Source organism: Pygoscelis adeliae, unplaced genomic scaffold (assembly GCF_000699105.1).
Source record: "Pygoscelis adeliae isolate BGI_AS28 unplaced genomic scaffold, ASM69910v1 Scaffold384, whole genome shotgun sequence".
NCBI lineage: Eukaryota > Metazoa > Chordata > Aves > Sphenisciformes > Spheniscidae > Pygoscelis > Pygoscelis adeliae.
Genome location: NW_008824548.1, coordinates 456,707 through 473,505, shown reverse-complemented (window position 1 = coordinate 473,505; position 16,799 = coordinate 456,707). Strand labels below are relative to the sequence as shown.

Sequence of the window (16,799 nt, the reverse complement as noted above, 5' to 3'; positions counted from 1 at the left end):
TGATACTTGTTTGTTCACGGTACATCCACAGCAGTTCCAGGGGACAGCCAGATCCCTCATAACAGCACAGGGGCTCACAATGGCAAAGGTGTTGAGAGTCTTGGCTCCTACTGACTCCAGCAGCCGTTTTGTGAGAGTGGACACATAAATACCTCTGAAGTTCTGGACTTCGCACTGATTGGAAACCTACATCCTGAGCAATCAACCCAATCCAACTCCCAGGCAATGAAGCAGAATGAAATAAATGTTGGAGCAGCAAAAACAAAGTCACAGGCTTGGTGTGCATGATTCATCTGACTCAGCCCCAACTCCCATTACTGGCATGGTGACCAGCTGCTGGTGGCCAGGAGGCACTCAGAAAGCGTGCACTTCTTAGCAGGGCTCTGCACCCACTGGACCTTGTGGCAGGGCACATGGTACCTGGCTGCTGTCTTGTGCTGAGATCCTTGCCCAGCCCATGGACCCATTGATCACTTGGCCCAGAGACAGGCAAGAGGCACACAAGGAGTTGAGGCTGGATTTGTGTCCCTGGAGGCAGGCAGTCCTCGGTGCTCAAGCAGCGGAGCTGATGACAAGCTAGATGGAAGCACACACACCACCAAGACTTCAGGCTGAATCACCGCAACCCCTCAATTTGGTGAAGGATAAACAAATGAGTGTGATGTTTGACATCTCCTGCTCTAAGCAGAGAGGAGGAAGTTTAGGCCACAAAGAAATCAATGTGTTTTGTACAAAAGTGTTTTTTTCCGTCTTTAAATTCTCCTGGAAGACAGCCACCTCCTTCCAAATGCTCTCTAGTAGCCAGACGCCACAGGTACTACAGTTTAAGTCCAAGAAAGAACATTTTGAAGGAACCAGAAGAGATGTTAACAAAGTGGGCATAGAAATTGCAATGGATATTGAGTCCAAAATGTCACTACGTGCAATTTTTACACAGAGTGTGTGTACACATATGCATATGAGTGAGGTTTTTTTGGTGTGTGAACTCCTCCTGCAAAAATGGGCTCATGCATGAGCTACCCCTTCTGGGGTCAGTAAGGAGTAGGTAGAATACATGTGTGTGTGTGACCACTACAGCAGCTGCTTTCCCAATAAATATCTATTCAGGGACTTTTGCTAAGCACTGCGAAACAGATGATAAGAACATGGTGGCATCGGCAGTGATAACTGGAGTCCCTCCCTCTCTGCAAGAGCCCAAGCTCTGGCTAATGGTGCTCTCTAAGTACCAATACCAGGTGCAGGCCTGACTAGCTCCAGTTCTGCTTTTTTATATCAGCAAGAACAGCCATCGCCAGAGGTAAAGGCAAGGGGGGGAGGAGACATTTGCAAAGAAAGCTGCAGTTATCTGCAAAGTTGTTTTTAAAAAGTTTCAGAGAAAGTAGTATTCTGCCAAAAATCCTGTTCTGCAGAGTTGGGCTCTGCATTGCTTATGGCCTGCTGAGGAAATTTAATAGAGAGAAGGAAAAAGCACCTGTTTAAACAAAGGTGCGGAAGAAGGGAGAAAGTGACACCTGAAATGAAGCCAACCTCAGCGCAGCCACCTCTGGCACTGCACAGGTGTGCCGAAACCAGGACAACAGGGCACTGGTAACACCTAACTGCTGTGCTGAATTTATGCACTCATTCTGGTCCTGTTAACCTGCACATGAAGCACGGAGCAGGCTTTCAGCAGCCTGCCTTGCTGGCAGACCTCCTTGGTGCATTATGGAGAGCGTTCGCTCTTAACCAAAAGAACTTGCAATGCTTGTGTCTTTGCCTCACAGAGGGGACTTGCTGAGACTTCAGGGTTACTCCGGAACTTCAAAGTTGAAATTTAAACACACTTTCCAAATCCCTTCCTTTAAACCACCACAAATCCCAGCCTTGCTGCAGGGTCTGGTCTGGAGAACTTTCAGGGCTGTAGCCAAATCCAGGCCCTCAACCCCCACCCCCTTCCCAGACCTTCCACTCCTAAGCCTGACTTCGTGCTTAGCTATCACAGTCTCACAGCCAGCTCTAGCGAAGGTCTGTGGAGACCTACCTGTCTATACAGGCACATAGCACTGCGAAGCTTGAAGATCCCAGATCACGAGCTGGAGTTCCTTAAATCATGAGGTTTGATTTTAAAAAGCAGCAATAGCTGTTGAATTGTCACATACACTTTGGTTGTTGAATTGCCCTTGCATCTCCTTGTCATGTGACAAAGACCCTGTTCATGCTCCAGTAATTCTTTAGGGGGGAGGGTTCAACCCTGGGGCACCATCCCTGCCTGACAACTCATGTTTGAATTGTCCTGTGCATGATCCAGCTTCACAGGAGGTGCAGAAACTAAAATTACTCCCCTCCCCCTTTCTATGCTAGGAGGACAGAAGCTAATCTGTGAGATACACGGCAGGGTAGATTTAATTTACATCCGCGTAAAGTGCAGAATCAGCCAAGGCCTTGTTGCTCAGCTACATCTGCGTGCAGTAGATGATGCTCAGTGGGATCAGCCTCCACACAGGGCTAGGAGTCCTCACCCCGTATTGATGGCTGCACAACGCTGCTGGAGCGGAATCCAGTGCTGGAAGAAATGAATGCCACGTGCATGGTTCAGCTACACTCTCTCGATGAGAGTTTGCTTCTGCTCTCTCCTCCAAGGTAATCCTCTGTCACAGAGTCCAAACACATACCACAGTACCCAGATTTGTGACTTGTATTTTATTTTCATTCTTTTTACAAGCAAGAAAATCCCTGGATTAAAACAATCAGAATTAATCAGAAGAATTCACCAGGAAATGGCTGTCGGGATGAGCAGGATGGCTTGGGTTGGGTTTAGCCCTCAAATCCAATTTGAGATTTGCCCCAGCCCACTGAGATGTGACTTTCCAGGTGACACATGCCCCATCATACCAGAAGCAATAATGCAGCAGCCCTGCTGTCCTAGGGCATCTCGCACTAGTGGGATCTCTGTGGGCTGAAACAGTGGAGAGTAAGGGAGCAGACCAAGTCCTTGGAGAAATGAGAGCAGGAGGAGGGAGTAACCCAGAGAGCAAATAATATGACCCAAATTATTAACCTGGGGATGCTAACAGCTAGGGAGCCCAGGCTCTCACTAAGGACTTCAAAGGAAAGTGTTTCTCTGGTTTGATCTAGTGCCCTTGTTTTATCTCAGCCCCAGGAAGAGGTGGGACTCTCCATACCCAAACAGTGTAAGCTGAAACTAGTACCATGAATTCTGCTTGGAAGTTCTTCCAGAACAGTACAAACCATCTACAAGCACTGTCACTCAGCTGGCAGGCAGTCCCGTGCACTATACCAGCCCAGACAGCCCTGCAGAGAGTCCCAGAAAATGCACATGACTTCACAGCATGGCCACATGTTAAACACTTCATGTCCTGCCTACAGGCCAATCCAGCAAGGACTACATTACAAAGTCCAGAAAACAGAGGGCAGAGACTAAAGTCCCTGGAGGCCTAGGGAATTCCAGATAATAGTCCTAGATTAAGGGAACATGCTGAATCAGAGATACACAGGGTTCTTCTGCGACAGAGAGAGGTGGCTGTGTTGCAGAGGAAACATGACAAGGCTGCTAGGGGGGCTGTACAGGGGCTCAGGAAGGGACTCACACCTACCTCAGATGCAGAAGACATTATAATCAGCCAGGGCCTGCTCCTCTGCAACAGGACAGGAAAGACCTAAGTTATCCTTGCATAGAGCAAAGTGCAAACACCCTGGCACCCCATGGTTCCACACTCACCTGGATGGTAGTAGTCATAGACCCTGACATGGCCTGGCTTCAGGTTGGTCACCCCAATCTCCCGCTCCAGATGCAGGACATATGTCTCAGACTTATGGCTCAGCTGGGGAAGAAAAGCAAATGACATTTCACTTACAAGCTGTTCTTTTTATTCCTCACCTAAATTTGATCCCACTGATGATAGGCAATAACAACTCTGTGGAGTCAAAGGCAGGACTTCAAGATGAATTGTGAATATCCTGCTCTGCTAGCCCAGCCCTCGATTCCCCACACAACTCTGCCACTGTCCTCCACTCCTGCAGCTTCTCTAGTAGCACACACACACCTTGTCCAAGTAAATGGCAACACCTCCCTGTGTTTTCTCAGTTCTTCTCACAGGGTGCCAATGCTGCAGCTAGGATAGGAGAGCAGAGGAAGCAATTTAGTTGTGCAAGTGTGAGACATCCCAACAAGGTTTATCTACGCTTGAGTGGGCAGGTTCTCATTCACTCACTTCCAAACTTATTTTGGGCTCTTAGCCCTTCAGGCTGATCTCCCTGCAGGGCCACTCAGCTCCCGCAAAACCCAAGGACAGGAACCTAGGCTACTTAGATGTCAATGATATGCTGAGCAAATTGGGCCAGAAGGATCACCATCCTCAAGGCACAGAGAGAGCCGACAGTATGTGTTCATGTTTGTTGTGTGACAGAGGGGAAGGGATGGTGAGATTGCTCAAGAGAGAGACAGGCAACATGTTCCTATGCAACCTCCCCCTCTCCTTGGACATGGATGGTCCCACTGACGCCACACCACCATCCTGTTCCAGGCTTCTTACAGACATCCCAGATCCTGGAGCCAGGACAAATCCAGACAGTAGGGACACCTCCACGATCACCATGTTGGAAGTGGATCTCTTCCCAGTGTACCTGGGGGAGAAGATCAAAAGAGAGTCTCTCCCAGCTTCCCCTTCCCTCCACCACCATACCCTGTGTGTAAGACTCTGAGCCAGGCAGTCCAGCCAGGACTGGGGCCAAGGCAGTCACTGCTCCCTCTCACAGGGGGCAGATGATGGCTGCACTCCTCTGAGCATCCCCAGTCTGAGATGACTACTTGCACTCCTCTCCCTAGCAAGAACCAAAGCCCTCAGAAACATTTCCCCTTCCCTGGAGACACTTATATCTTTCCTTCTCCATCTTCCATCTGGACCTTCTGCTGAAACTGCCTGGTGCCTCCACTGCAGCCAAGAAGCACCCCTTGGCTCTCCAGCCATGCCTGACTTTCCTTCCCAAGTGGAGCTGTGTCTTTAGAGTCACCTGACATTGACATAGACAGTAACAGAGCGTGTATCATCCTCGGTGCAATTGACTGGCTCGGTTTTCACTTGCAAGGCAAAGGATGCGGAGACCTGTGGGGAGGGCGTGTTGTACCTCAGCACCATCTGCAGCGAGAGACAAAAAGACAGAGTAGGACATGGATAATTAGTTCAATATCATCTATCATACCTTTTTTTCCACTGACTACTCTAATCCTCAAGATACGGACCCCAGACAGTGATTGGATAAACCATACACAGTGAGTACGCTCATCCCAGTACCCAAAATAAAGCTCACTCAGATCAGACACCTTCCATGATCCTTCCAGCTGGCGCTCCTTCTCCTCATCCTTCCCCTTGAGACTGTGCAAGTCAGGCACACAGTAGTGGGACCACTATACAACATTTCCATCCTCCAATACCCTGAGAGCCATGGAAGCATCACTGTCCTCACATTTGGACATATTCTGTCTCTGAGTCTCCTACTGCACACAGGTTTATTGCATTGGCAACAGGCTGGGATTAAAGCCCAGTTAATGCACATTTCCTTGCACAGAGCTGCAATGGAGACGTTTGTTTTTGATAAGATGATGAGCAGAAGGTTGTCACAGCAGGGTCTGTGGGAACCTACCCGGGTAAAGACACAACAGCTGCCATGGGCCTGCACCAAGAACTTTCCCGGCACTTCTGTCAGTGCTGCCTCCTGCACCAATAGCCGGTTCTGGTAGGAGACTTGGAACTTCCTCCCAAAGCCTCTCTGGGACCTCACCCTCACTTCTGCAACCCCTTTCGTGCTGTACGTCAGCGCTGCATACTTAGCCAAGGCCTGCAAGGCGACTACTGTGTCCTGAAAAGGAAGAAACAATGACATCTGCAGCTCTGAGACCCAAAGACACTTGAATGCGCTGTCCTGAGGACCTCCATATACAAGGGCTCCTCTCCTCAAAGCATTCACACGTGCATAAATTGTGCACAGACTGTGCAGAGGTTCTTTCTCAAGCAACATCCCCTTCCCTGGCCACAAGTTACCTGTGTTGAGGCAAACCCTCCATAGGCATTCTGCTGCCTGGTGAGCCAGGCCACGATGCAAGAGGCTGTGGTGAGATCAGACCCTGTGACATTTGGCTTGGAGAGCAGGGCCATGAGAACATAGGCCGTCAACTCCACATCCACAGAGAGTGGCTGTGACCAAGGGCTGGTGCTGGGTCTGGGCTTGGATGAGGTCTGACTCCAGTGGATCTGCCCACCTGGGAAAGGAAGGGAGTAGATCACATTGAGGGATGTCAGGAGAGAAATCCGGAGGCCTAGGAGGCACAGTGCCTTGTGTCTGCAAAGACCATTGAGTAAATAACTCTTGGCTGGGTCATCACATCATTGGGTGAACTGCAATCCCATGTGTTTTGCAATACCCGACACTCCATATTACACAGCAAGGTGATACACAAAAACTAATATGCCAATAATCTGCATACACAGTACCTCCCAGGCATCCAACTTCTCCATTATCCTGTTTGCCAGGTCCACTAACTACCTGATACTAGCTAGCTACCCACTAGCCAGTCCTGGGGGTCAGGGACTAACAAGAAGCAGGGCAGCTTGCCAGCTTGCTTCCCTCTCTGGCACTTTGCAGTCCTGCATAAGAAAGCCCACTTCTCTCAGAGCCCAACCTCCACTTTGGGTACCAGAAAAGGATGAGAGGCTTGAAGGAGATCAGCACCCACACCACAGTATTGCCAGCACATACCTTGAGTTTGTAGACCGGCTGTCTAAAAACTCTCTTTGATGAAGGACCTAAAGGGTAAGGCTATGGTCCTTCCAGGTTGCATGTAACCAAGGGCTCAAAAAGATCACTTGTCCCTTCTCTGATGTTCACCTGGCACTGAGGTTCCCATACCTGCTCTGATTGCCTTTCGATCAAGCATATCAAGTAGCTTTTGTGTGCGTTGAGAGTCCTTAGCCAGGGCGAAGGTGTAGGCCAGCAGGGCCTGGGTGTAAGTGCTGGCAGCATTGGGAAGGGAAGGAGCGATGCAGCCCAGAGCCTTGCGCACCACTGTACTCTACAGAGAAGAGTTACATGGGTGTTGGTCACACGCAAACACATGTGAGGAAGGCAAACACTGAGGTACACGAGCAGAAGGATGCATTAGCATATGCTGGCACAGAAAGCACCCCATACATTCCCCCAGGTGTCTCTGCACTTGAGCCTGCGCTCTTCTCTTTGCAGCGCAGCACCAGTAAGCAGTGTCTCCAGCCCTTGGTGCATGGTGCTTGACAGACCCCCCTGAGCTCGTCAAGGGTTTCAGCAGTGCTCTCTCAGTGAAATGAATGCCTTACTGCTGGAATAACACCACCGCGTCTTACTTTCCAAGTCCGAACACAAGAGCAACAACGCACAATTGCAAATGCTTACACCCAGCCTGCTGACCAAGATTACTGTGTTCAGTTCAGCTCTACAGTGCCTTACAAGGTCACTGGGATTTCCAGTTTCCCTTGGAACACCAGTACTGCTGTTGGCAGGAGGCAGCAAACCCACTGGTCTCAGCAGCATTGTATTCCAGCATTCAGCTATGCTATTCCAAACATGAGCCAAAGGCTCGCAGTGGTTGCCTGTCCCATATGTGTGCATCTACAGCGCTTCATGGTTTCCCCTCTTCCAGTGGCCTCTTGGTTAAGTACAGTAAGGATCACACAAGGGCTACATTAAGATTTATTCTGACATGTGACATGCTCCTCACCTCTTTGCCTTCTAGCATCTTTGTGCTCTCTAGATGGTGGAGTAGTATTGCTGGATGCAGCCACCAATTTTCAGAAATGCTCATAGTATCTACTCGTGGAGTACCAAAAGTTCCCAGGATCCAACTGATGCTTTTTGGTTGCTCTCTCTTGTTAAAGCCCAGCAGAAGCGGTAAGCTAAGCTCCCATCATTTCAAAAGTCCTACTTTTCTATTTGCCCTTAAATATAACAAATATAATAACTGCAAGCAGCACAGTAGCCTTTGTATTCTGTAACTGAATAGACCTAAGTAGGAATTACATCACATTCATGAATTTGTTCAGCGGCTCCTTTATTATTCCTTTTCCTTCTTAAATCTCTCACTTTCCCAGACAATTAAAATGGAGGCACTAGTGTTTGTACAACTACCAAACTTGAAGTGAAAACACTTGATGTATTTTCTACCACCTGTGGAGCGCTGCCTGTTATCATACATCTTAATACCTTGTCTAGGAACAGTCTGACATGTATTATAACCCATCTGGCTCTGGTGTCTTCTGATGAAATTAACACAAGAACTAAGAGTGCCACTCTACTGAAAGTGTTTTCACACCTACTGTGCTCATCCTGGTATTGACAATAGCAGTCCTAAGGGCATACTGTACAGAAGCATTTAGCTTCCCTGGGAGCAGTCACGTGCCAGCTAAGAAACTGCTCCTCTACAACATGCCATTTGTTTCTGCAGTCAACGTAAACAACCTGTTTTGTTCCAACAGATCAATTTCCAACACAGAGTGGGGGTAGAGGGCTGTTTGTATCTGCCTAGACTTTTTGTCATACAAACCATGCTTTAATACCAGTTCATTCAGGACAGTGTAAAATATCTCCAACCTTTTCCCTGCATTTTAACCCCTAACGACTTTCATGAGCCTTTTAGGTATGCTTGTAAGGGAAAGTAGGATCTGTTCTGAACATCTTGAGTGCATTAGCTCTTGCAGGACATCCTCAAACTCTTTCTCAGAATTTTGACCTCCAGTGATTGTGTATTCTTCGTAAAAGCATTTTGTCCCACTCAGGGACACTTTTCCTGGGTGCTATGGCAAGCTTTGTGTTTCCCACTTCATCTGCTCACAGACCTACTCAGCAAATTCCTTCACTGGGGCTAGGATAACTACTGTGAGACTTGTATTTTTACTTATTTGTTGATACTTTTGAGTGTCTTTCATTGTCACGACCATTTTTTTTTAGAAACAATGGTTTATGCATGTATGTCCAATTGAATAACTGGTTACTTTCACATCAACAAATCTGCTTCTGCAACAAAGCATTCCTCACTCCATGGACAATCCTTTCTGAGCTAATAATACTGTTGTCATCTTCTCTGGAGTATGAGGAATTCCATGAGGTCTCCTACGTTGTGGTAGCCCAGATTTTCTATCACCACTATCAGAGCACTAAGTCACCCTCTGTGGATTCATTCAGGATGGAGTGGCTTCCACTAGCTCATCATGCAAATTGCTTTGAGGTCCTGTTTGTCTCCCTTTCAGGATTTTACTCATGGATTTGGGGCAGTCTGGTCTCTTCTCAGCAACTCTTTGCTTTCCTTCCCAAATGACAAACTGGTTCTTAAGCCTACAACAAACTCGTCGTTAATTTTCTACCAGGATGAAGGTCCTTGTCCTTTTGTTTCATTCTGCTGCAGAGCACAGTATGTGTCAAATATTTGTCATCCAGTTTTGTGAAAAGCCTCCTCCACGAAAGTCAGCCAAAACTCAGATAGTTCATAGAATTACCAAGTGATAGAATAATTCAGATTGGGAGGGACCTCAGAAGGTCTCTAATCCAACCTCCTGTTCAAAGCAGGGTTAGCTAAGAGATCAGACCAGGTTGCTCAGGGTTTTATCCATTTAGGTCTTGAAAACCTCCAGTGATGGAGACAACTAAACCTCTCTAGGCAACCTGCTCCAACACTTAATTGTCCTTATGGTGAGAAAAGGTGACCTCAAAGACATCTGTTGCCAGAAAGAAGGTTGGTTAATTCCCGTCTCTCGCTTTTTTCCCTAAGCCCATTGCTTTCAGTTGCAATGAAAAGCACTGCTCTTTCACTTACTTTTCTTATTTCCAGAGAATTTTGCTTCTCAAAGTCTATAGCAATAGCATTTCTCCATCAAGGTGTCTATATTTTTTTAACTGCCAGTACTATAGAGTAATTAGTTATGATCTTTAGCACTTGTAAGAATTCCTGTTTGTTGTTACTTAGGTATGCAATTCCAACTGCCCTGCTTCACAACATGTATCTCCCTACAGCACTCCTTTCCCAGAGTTCCACTTTCTAGGAAGCTAAAACACATTAAAAATGTCATTATGGCTATTTACTTGACTGTGGGAGCAGCTACACCAACCTCTCCTCCCTAACAACTCACCACTAGCTCTCAGCTGTGTATAGTACAAAGGGTAGCAAGAGGGTGGGAGAATGGGGGGAGGGGAGCAGGAACAAGCAGCCAAAGTCTGGGAAATGGGCACAGTATCTAGCCATGAACTCCAATGGCTCCCTGTAGTCTAACCTCACCTTCTCCCCTGCCAGAGATGTCCTCCTCAAGGGATAGTTGAGGCTTTTTCCTGAGAAGTGATAAGTTCTTCCTCCCCCACCCTATTACTTTGTCCACAAGCCTCTCCAAGACGCTCTGTTGCCTGCCTCAGTGACACCACTAAGCTCTTCAGGATTCAGATCTTAAGGCAAGAGCATGGCAAAGAATCCCAATAGTTACCTCTGGCATCTCTCCTGCCTCCAAGTACGCAGCAGTGATGTAGGCAGCCAAGGGGACTTCTCCATCCACACCTCCCTACAAAAAGTATAAACATCCAAAAAGCTGGGAAAGTTAATACACAAAGACCTGAAGCTTTTCAGTAAAGGTCCCACCTATCCCTGGCTTGCCCCCACGCAAGAAAGCAGAACAATACAGGAAAGTGAACTAAACAATTACCAGTACACTTGGCAAGAACTGCTTTGAGTTGTCCTTCAAGGTGCTCTGGCTCCTACCTTCATGGCTGTGTGGAAAAGTTGGCCCACATTTCTGAAGCAGCCGTTAGGAAGCTGGTGGAACTCCAGCCAGGTGAGAGCGGCTTGGATGGTCCTGTTGTCCAGGAAAATGTATGGCTTGGCTTGGACAAAGCATTTAACCACAAATGCAGTCAGCCTGGTTGGGGAGAGAACAGAAAAAAAGGCATGAGAGAGGGAAGAGAGAAGCAGAAAGAGATGGAGTGAATGAGAGAGAGGGAAGAATGAGTGGAAAGAAAGAATCTAAGCAGAAGTTGAGGAAAAAGAAAAAAAGTGGGAGTTTGAAACTGGTGGGTCTCTCCTCACCTATTGTTCTGCTATTCCTTATTTGCTGGTCCAAGGACAGTTGCATTACCCTGGGATGCCCTACCCCAGAAAGCGTCTGGAACACTTTGGGTCCAATAGGACGGAAAGGATTCAGTGTTGGAAGCAGAAAGCTGCCCACCTCCAGGCTGTCAGACAGCAGGTAGACAGCAAGGAGAGAGCGCAGAGCTTACCAAGTATTACCATACTCATCCTTGGTACCAAATTCACTGTAGGAACCATCAGGGTGTTGATACTGCAGTTGTATCTGGTACCCTGGGAAGCAGGACAGGACATTAGTGCTCAGAATGGTATTTGCAGTGAGATCACTGGGCAGGGAATGGGGCGGTGTTAACATTATAAGTGGTTGAGTGCTCTTGGGGGGAAGGGGAGTAGGCAACCATTGTTAGGTTGGGCACAGTGGAAGGCAGAAGAGCAAGGGGGGGTCTGTTGTACTTGCCATTGCGCAGGAATCCTGTTGCCCTCTCCTTGATCTCAGGGGTCAGCTGCCTCGTCTTCTCCAGGTACTGCAGCACATAGACAATGGGGGCAAACAGCACCATGTTCTGCTCCCCACAGCCGTGGGGCATCTGCACCAGGTGGTCCAGGTTCTGCAGTGCTGTCCCCATGAGGTCACCTGGAACAGAGCATAGGCACTCTAACCACCTCCTGGGCAGGAGGTTTGGGGATTCACCTGTGACCCGTTCCCAGCAGTGCAACAGGCAAGATAGCCCCAGCACAGCAGTGTGGGGGCACCTCTGCCCAGCCAGCTTATCAGTTCCACTGTGCCCTCCATATGGGCTGTATACATTCCTATGCTGGCAGGGGAAGCCTGTAAACAGAACACCCTCTCCCTTGCTGAGTGTTTTAGGTTATCTGAAACGAGGAAACACAGCCACACACATGGGAAGAACAAGGCAGTGGAGCCTCGAAAACCTCAGAAAGGGTGTGGGGCATTCTGGGTTTGGGCTTTCCTAGGGCTAAACTCAGAGATATCGGATTTGGAAAGGTATTATCATAGTTGAATTCCTTACCGGTGACCGAGACGGTGGCTCTGACTGAACCTTCAACCACATTTAGAGGCAACATCAGGGATACAGACTCCTGTGCTGGATTCCCTGTCACCAGCAGGGTAAGGTGTAAGGAGGACACAAAGAAAGAGATTCTGATGAAAACAGCCTTCAAAATTCCCAGAGACTGTTTGAGACTGTTCTGCGCTAACATCCCATTTTCCTGTCGCAGAGGTTGCAGATCACCTCAAAAACCCTGTCCCATTCCACCCTCAACTCCCTTCACCAACCTCATTGTGACTGCGCTATCCTAACAGCCTTCCTTCTAAAGAGGTTGAGACGATCTTCTCCTGGAAACCCTCTGTGGTCAAAGCCACCTTCCTGCTTTTCTTTACATAAATTACTCCATCTCGTTTCAGATTTCAGTTGCAGGTATATCTTCTTAATGCGCCTTGTGCTCTCAAAATCTGCTAATGGCCCCGTCACACACCATAAAATTCAAGACAGGAGCAGCAATCCTAAGTCATGTCCTCCAGCCTCGCCATGTTCAGTAGTCTGGTTTTATTACCACAGGTGAAAAAGGCCTCAAGCTATCACATTAGTATCAGGGATGTTGATGCTAAAAGATTGGACCTGCGCACATCCTTAGCCAGGGGAAGCTCTAGCTGGCACCACAATTAGAGTATGCTTCTGTAGCTTGGTCATGTTGACAGAGAAAATATTTCAACAAGTGGAAAGACCCAGGAGGTGGTTAGGCAGGAAGGGGGAGATGAACAGGGTAAAGAAGAAAACAATCTCTCTACCTTTTTTGGGACACAGGATGGAGCTGCGAGCCTTTTCTACCAACACTCCCTCTGGCTGTTGAAGCACATAAAAGTAGCATTATAATGAGCACACAGGAGAGAAACAGGATTACAAGTGGATTAGAAATAGATATGGACAAAAGCCTGGTTCAGGCTGGAGAGCCAGTTGGAGTAACATCATTAGCACATAAAAACGTAAATTATTATCAATCATTTTCATTTCAGATAAGAAAACAGCACGCATTTTCAGAATATCGTAACTTCTGAATGTCTGTGAAACTGATGCTGTAAGATTCAGCAGAGAGCTCAGGAGCAAGGACATAAAACAGTTTTCCATGGTATGAAGTGGAGGATACCCCTCTACCTCTCACATCCATCAGCCCTCATGGTTGGGCCCAGCTCAGGCCCTGAGATTCTAATTACACACCTTTAATAGCAAGAGGTAACTCCCAAAATCACCCTGCACAAAACCTGGGAATTGCACAAAGCCCACTTTTAGGTCTAGGTAATAGAAGAGCTTGTCTGACCCGGACTAGAAGGAGTTTGGTGATCATGTCTTTCTGTCCTTGGTTTGGGACAAATGGTATCTCTTCACCACAGAGCTCCTTGGTGGCCACAGCCTCTGTGCTGAGGGTGATGTTCATGAGCCCTGAAAATAACACACATAAAACATCATCTGAGGAAGTACTTCCCATTAATACAATAGAAGTCACCTGTTGAAAACAAAAAATTGGATCAGAGCCCTATATGATTCTGTACCTCCTAGCACACACTTGCGAGTAATTCACCTTAGGATGAATGCAAACAAGTACTCTCTGGTTAACAGGACAAACAACTCCTCACTCCATGTCAGCTCTTACAAAACATCCCCACCTTGGTCCCATGTCTTCCCAGTTCCACCACCCCACCTCCCTGTTCTTCTCACCCAGTTGCTCAGCTGTGACACTCCACTGAAAGGTCTTAGCTTCATTGGCACATAAGCAGCTGCTGTAGACACAGCCTTTGCATGGCTTCAGCTGGAAGTGTGCAAACTCCTCCAGGGTCACTTGGATCTGAAGGGGCAGCAGGGATGGCAAGTGGTAGCAAGATAAACATCACAGGCCATAGATTTCAGCCATCTCCTACCTACCCATACCCTGCTTTTCTTGCAGAGCCTATCAGGACTCGCCTACCTTCATGCACTGCTGCAGGTAATTGAGGACTGTGGCCTTCAAGATGAATGTCTCACCCTGGATCACAGAAGATGGCAGTGTGAGCTCCACAAGAAAGGGCTTGAAAACAAGCAGGCTGGAGGTTGGAGCAAGTCCAAAGCCATTACGTCCTGTGCAGAACATCGCTGCTTTCCATTCTGTGATGGTGTTAGGCACAGTGACAGTGACATTCTTGTTCCCACTGGGACTGAGAAGTAGACAGCAACAGAAGCATTTAACTGAATCTTGCTGTACACAGCACCAGGTGACCTGGTCTGTGCCATTCTCTCCAGTGCACCCCATCCCCTAACCTCAGCCTAACCCCTAACCTCTGCTGAACTTGTAGCCCTTGTAGGATTACAAGCAGGTCCTTGTAGAAGTAGGGACCCCTGCCTCAGATGCTTATATCAACAGAACATTTTTGACAATAGGTTACATGGCTGCAAGATGCCATCAATCACATTCAGTGCTTTTATCAGACAGTGCCAGTGCTTGCCCTTTGCACATCTAAAAATGCTTTACAGATGTCAGCAGTTTTATTCTTCTTGGCCTAGGGATGGAGAACCAGACACCAGAAGAGCAACAAAACTGGCTCAACTTCAGTAGAACCTAGCAGAAGATACAGATCCAGCCATTCACCTTCCTGTGAGACACTGACAGCTTAAAGTCAAACACGAAGACAGGGCAGAGACTTGGCTTGTGCCCACATCACAACTTCTGAGAGCAGCAGACTGTTCTGTGGCTGCTACCACAGCAGACATAAAAACAACCCTAGCTAAAGCTAATGATATTATTTGACTCCAATAACTGGAGACATTCACTTTTGCCAGGCACGTACAGGAAGGCAACACATACAACATAGAGATCTTTGGTTGCTCAGATCAGGCTGGCGGATAAATCACATAGGAGATATCTGCTGGTAGGGAGTGAAGAGATGGATGTAGCTGGAAGGACAGTGGAGGTGGGAGAGGGCAGATATGGGGGCATCTGGCCTGAGCAGACTCCAGTCTCCAGACACCAGACAAGAAATTCTTAAAGTCAGAGATGAAAAATCTCCAAAAGCTCCCCCAGCAGACACCCGTGTACTCACTGAGTCTCTCTCACAGAACACAACTCCCAGTCCTGTGAAGGACTTCTGTGGAGATCAGCTTTCCCTGCGTCCCAGGATACATCCTGTGAGCACAGTTAGGGAAATGCCAGCCCACAGGGCTACCACAAGCAGAGTGCAGGCAGTAAACTAAGCTGTTTTGCTGCACCAAACTTGCTTTCCTATCTTCCCATGCCAGCCACCTCCCATGGATGGACAGTACTTCTGTATGATCATCTAGTACCGGAAAATGCATTCAGTGCAGACATCAGCTCCGATGAGAAACAGCCTGACAGGTATGAGCCCCATGACATATGTCCTTAGACATCTTCCTCTAAACCCAGTTGTATCTGCTGCCATTCCCAGTCACACTAAGCCACCCAGACTAGACCCCCACTGCTCAGTTTACTCACCCCACAGAATACAAATCCCATATCCAGGTTTCGGGGAAATGCTTGTGTACTTTCTCTTCAGCTGAAGAAAGAGGTGAAAACATAGTGGGCTGATAGGTAGATGTTGTCAGATGCTCTGCTGGAAATAACAAAGACCCAGTCACCGCAGGGTCCTCATGCCCTGGTTTAGAGCAAAGGGGCTCCAGCACAGCTCAGGCTGCAGGTCATCCAGTCAGCTCTTGGGAAGCACAGCACTGGACCAGAAGGTGCTATCCCAAATTTTAAAATCTCTTGCCTCATTTCAAACAACAGAGGTGCTATGGGCCTTACTTGCATTTGTAGGCACCAAGGGAAGGAAGGGTAACCATTCCCTCACCTCAGAGATAAGACTTGGGATCCAGACAGCTCACTAACATTTCAGAGCCAGAAGCCGTGAGCCCCAGGCAGCCTCACACTAGCACAACAGGTTTAGAGCCAGGGAACGCTCTTGCTCCTCCATTTGCAATTACAGCAAGTACTGCCTCTTAGCAGTACTGAAAACAAACCCAGGATTGTTTTCACCTGAAAGACTGAGCATCCCATGTAAGAAGAAACAGTTGGCAAATGCTTACTGTTATATGCTTTATGGGGCTGGGCAAACATCAACATGGGCCTGGAAGTAAACATTGCTGTTTCCTGCAGCATAGTTGTTGATGGAGTGGTTGGACACACTCTGGGTTTCCTGATATTAGTGTTGGACATAATTTTCAGCCCCATTTCCTGTAGGAAAAAAAAGAACTGATGCACCAGAAGCTTGTCCTCTCCTCTCTGCTTTCTACTCTGTGCCTTTTTGTCCCCTCACACAGTGAGGACTTAGCTGTCCTCTGGCTTGGCAAAGTGTGCTTTTGCTTCATTTTAAGAGGGAATTATTCAGTTTCTCAACAATGGGCAAACAAGGTCTTCTGAGCTAATTCATCTGGCCTGAGTCAGCCAAATTTATGTTTTTTCAAACACATGATCATTTAGGTACTATGCCTTCTCAGCCTGCAGAGTGCAATTGTTCATGCTGTGGAGATTAAACATACTATGTGAAATCCAATTAAAGTAACCAATCATCCTTGGCATCCTGAATCACACAACCAGAGTGCAGTAACCACAAAACAATTTCTTCTTGGTCAACAATTTCAAGTTACTTATTCAAGTAACAAGTGAGTTACAAGGGCCTAAACTGGACCTGTTCCCCATACTGTCTGTA

The 16,799-nt window shown here is 47.6% G+C and overlaps 1 protein-coding gene across 1 annotated transcript in view; it reads right to left on the bottom strand.

Annotated features, from left to right (window-relative positions):
* Positions 1 to 3,594: 3,594 nt before the first annotated feature.
* The window catches only part of LOC103915116 (alpha-2-macroglobulin-like protein 1), a 24,255-nt gene continuing 11,050 nt past the window's right edge, over positions 3,595 to 16,799 (bottom strand). Inside the window, exons 17-32 of the mRNA XM_009321875.1 lie at positions 16,177 to 16,324; positions 15,587 to 15,704; positions 14,069 to 14,294; positions 13,822 to 13,948; positions 13,424 to 13,545; positions 12,897 to 12,951; positions 12,118 to 12,201; positions 11,540 to 11,720; positions 10,491 to 10,561; positions 6,039 to 6,256; positions 5,641 to 5,856; positions 5,011 to 5,135; positions 4,533 to 4,623; positions 4,044 to 4,112; positions 3,719 to 3,821; positions 3,595 to 3,635 (exon numbers count right to left, since the gene is read on the bottom strand). Coding sequence (XP_009320150.1) covers positions 3,595 to 3,635; positions 3,719 to 3,821; positions 4,044 to 4,112; positions 4,533 to 4,623; positions 5,011 to 5,135; positions 5,641 to 5,856; positions 6,039 to 6,256; positions 10,491 to 10,561; positions 11,540 to 11,720; positions 12,118 to 12,201; positions 12,897 to 12,951; positions 13,424 to 13,545; positions 13,822 to 13,948; positions 14,069 to 14,294; positions 15,587 to 15,704; positions 16,177 to 16,324 — 1,995 coding nt within the window. The remainder of the gene's footprint in view (positions 3,636 to 3,718; positions 3,822 to 4,043; positions 4,113 to 4,532; positions 4,624 to 5,010; positions 5,136 to 5,640; positions 5,857 to 6,038; positions 6,257 to 10,490; positions 10,562 to 11,539; positions 11,721 to 12,117; positions 12,202 to 12,896; positions 12,952 to 13,423; positions 13,546 to 13,821; positions 13,949 to 14,068; positions 14,295 to 15,586; positions 15,705 to 16,176; positions 16,325 to 16,799) is intronic.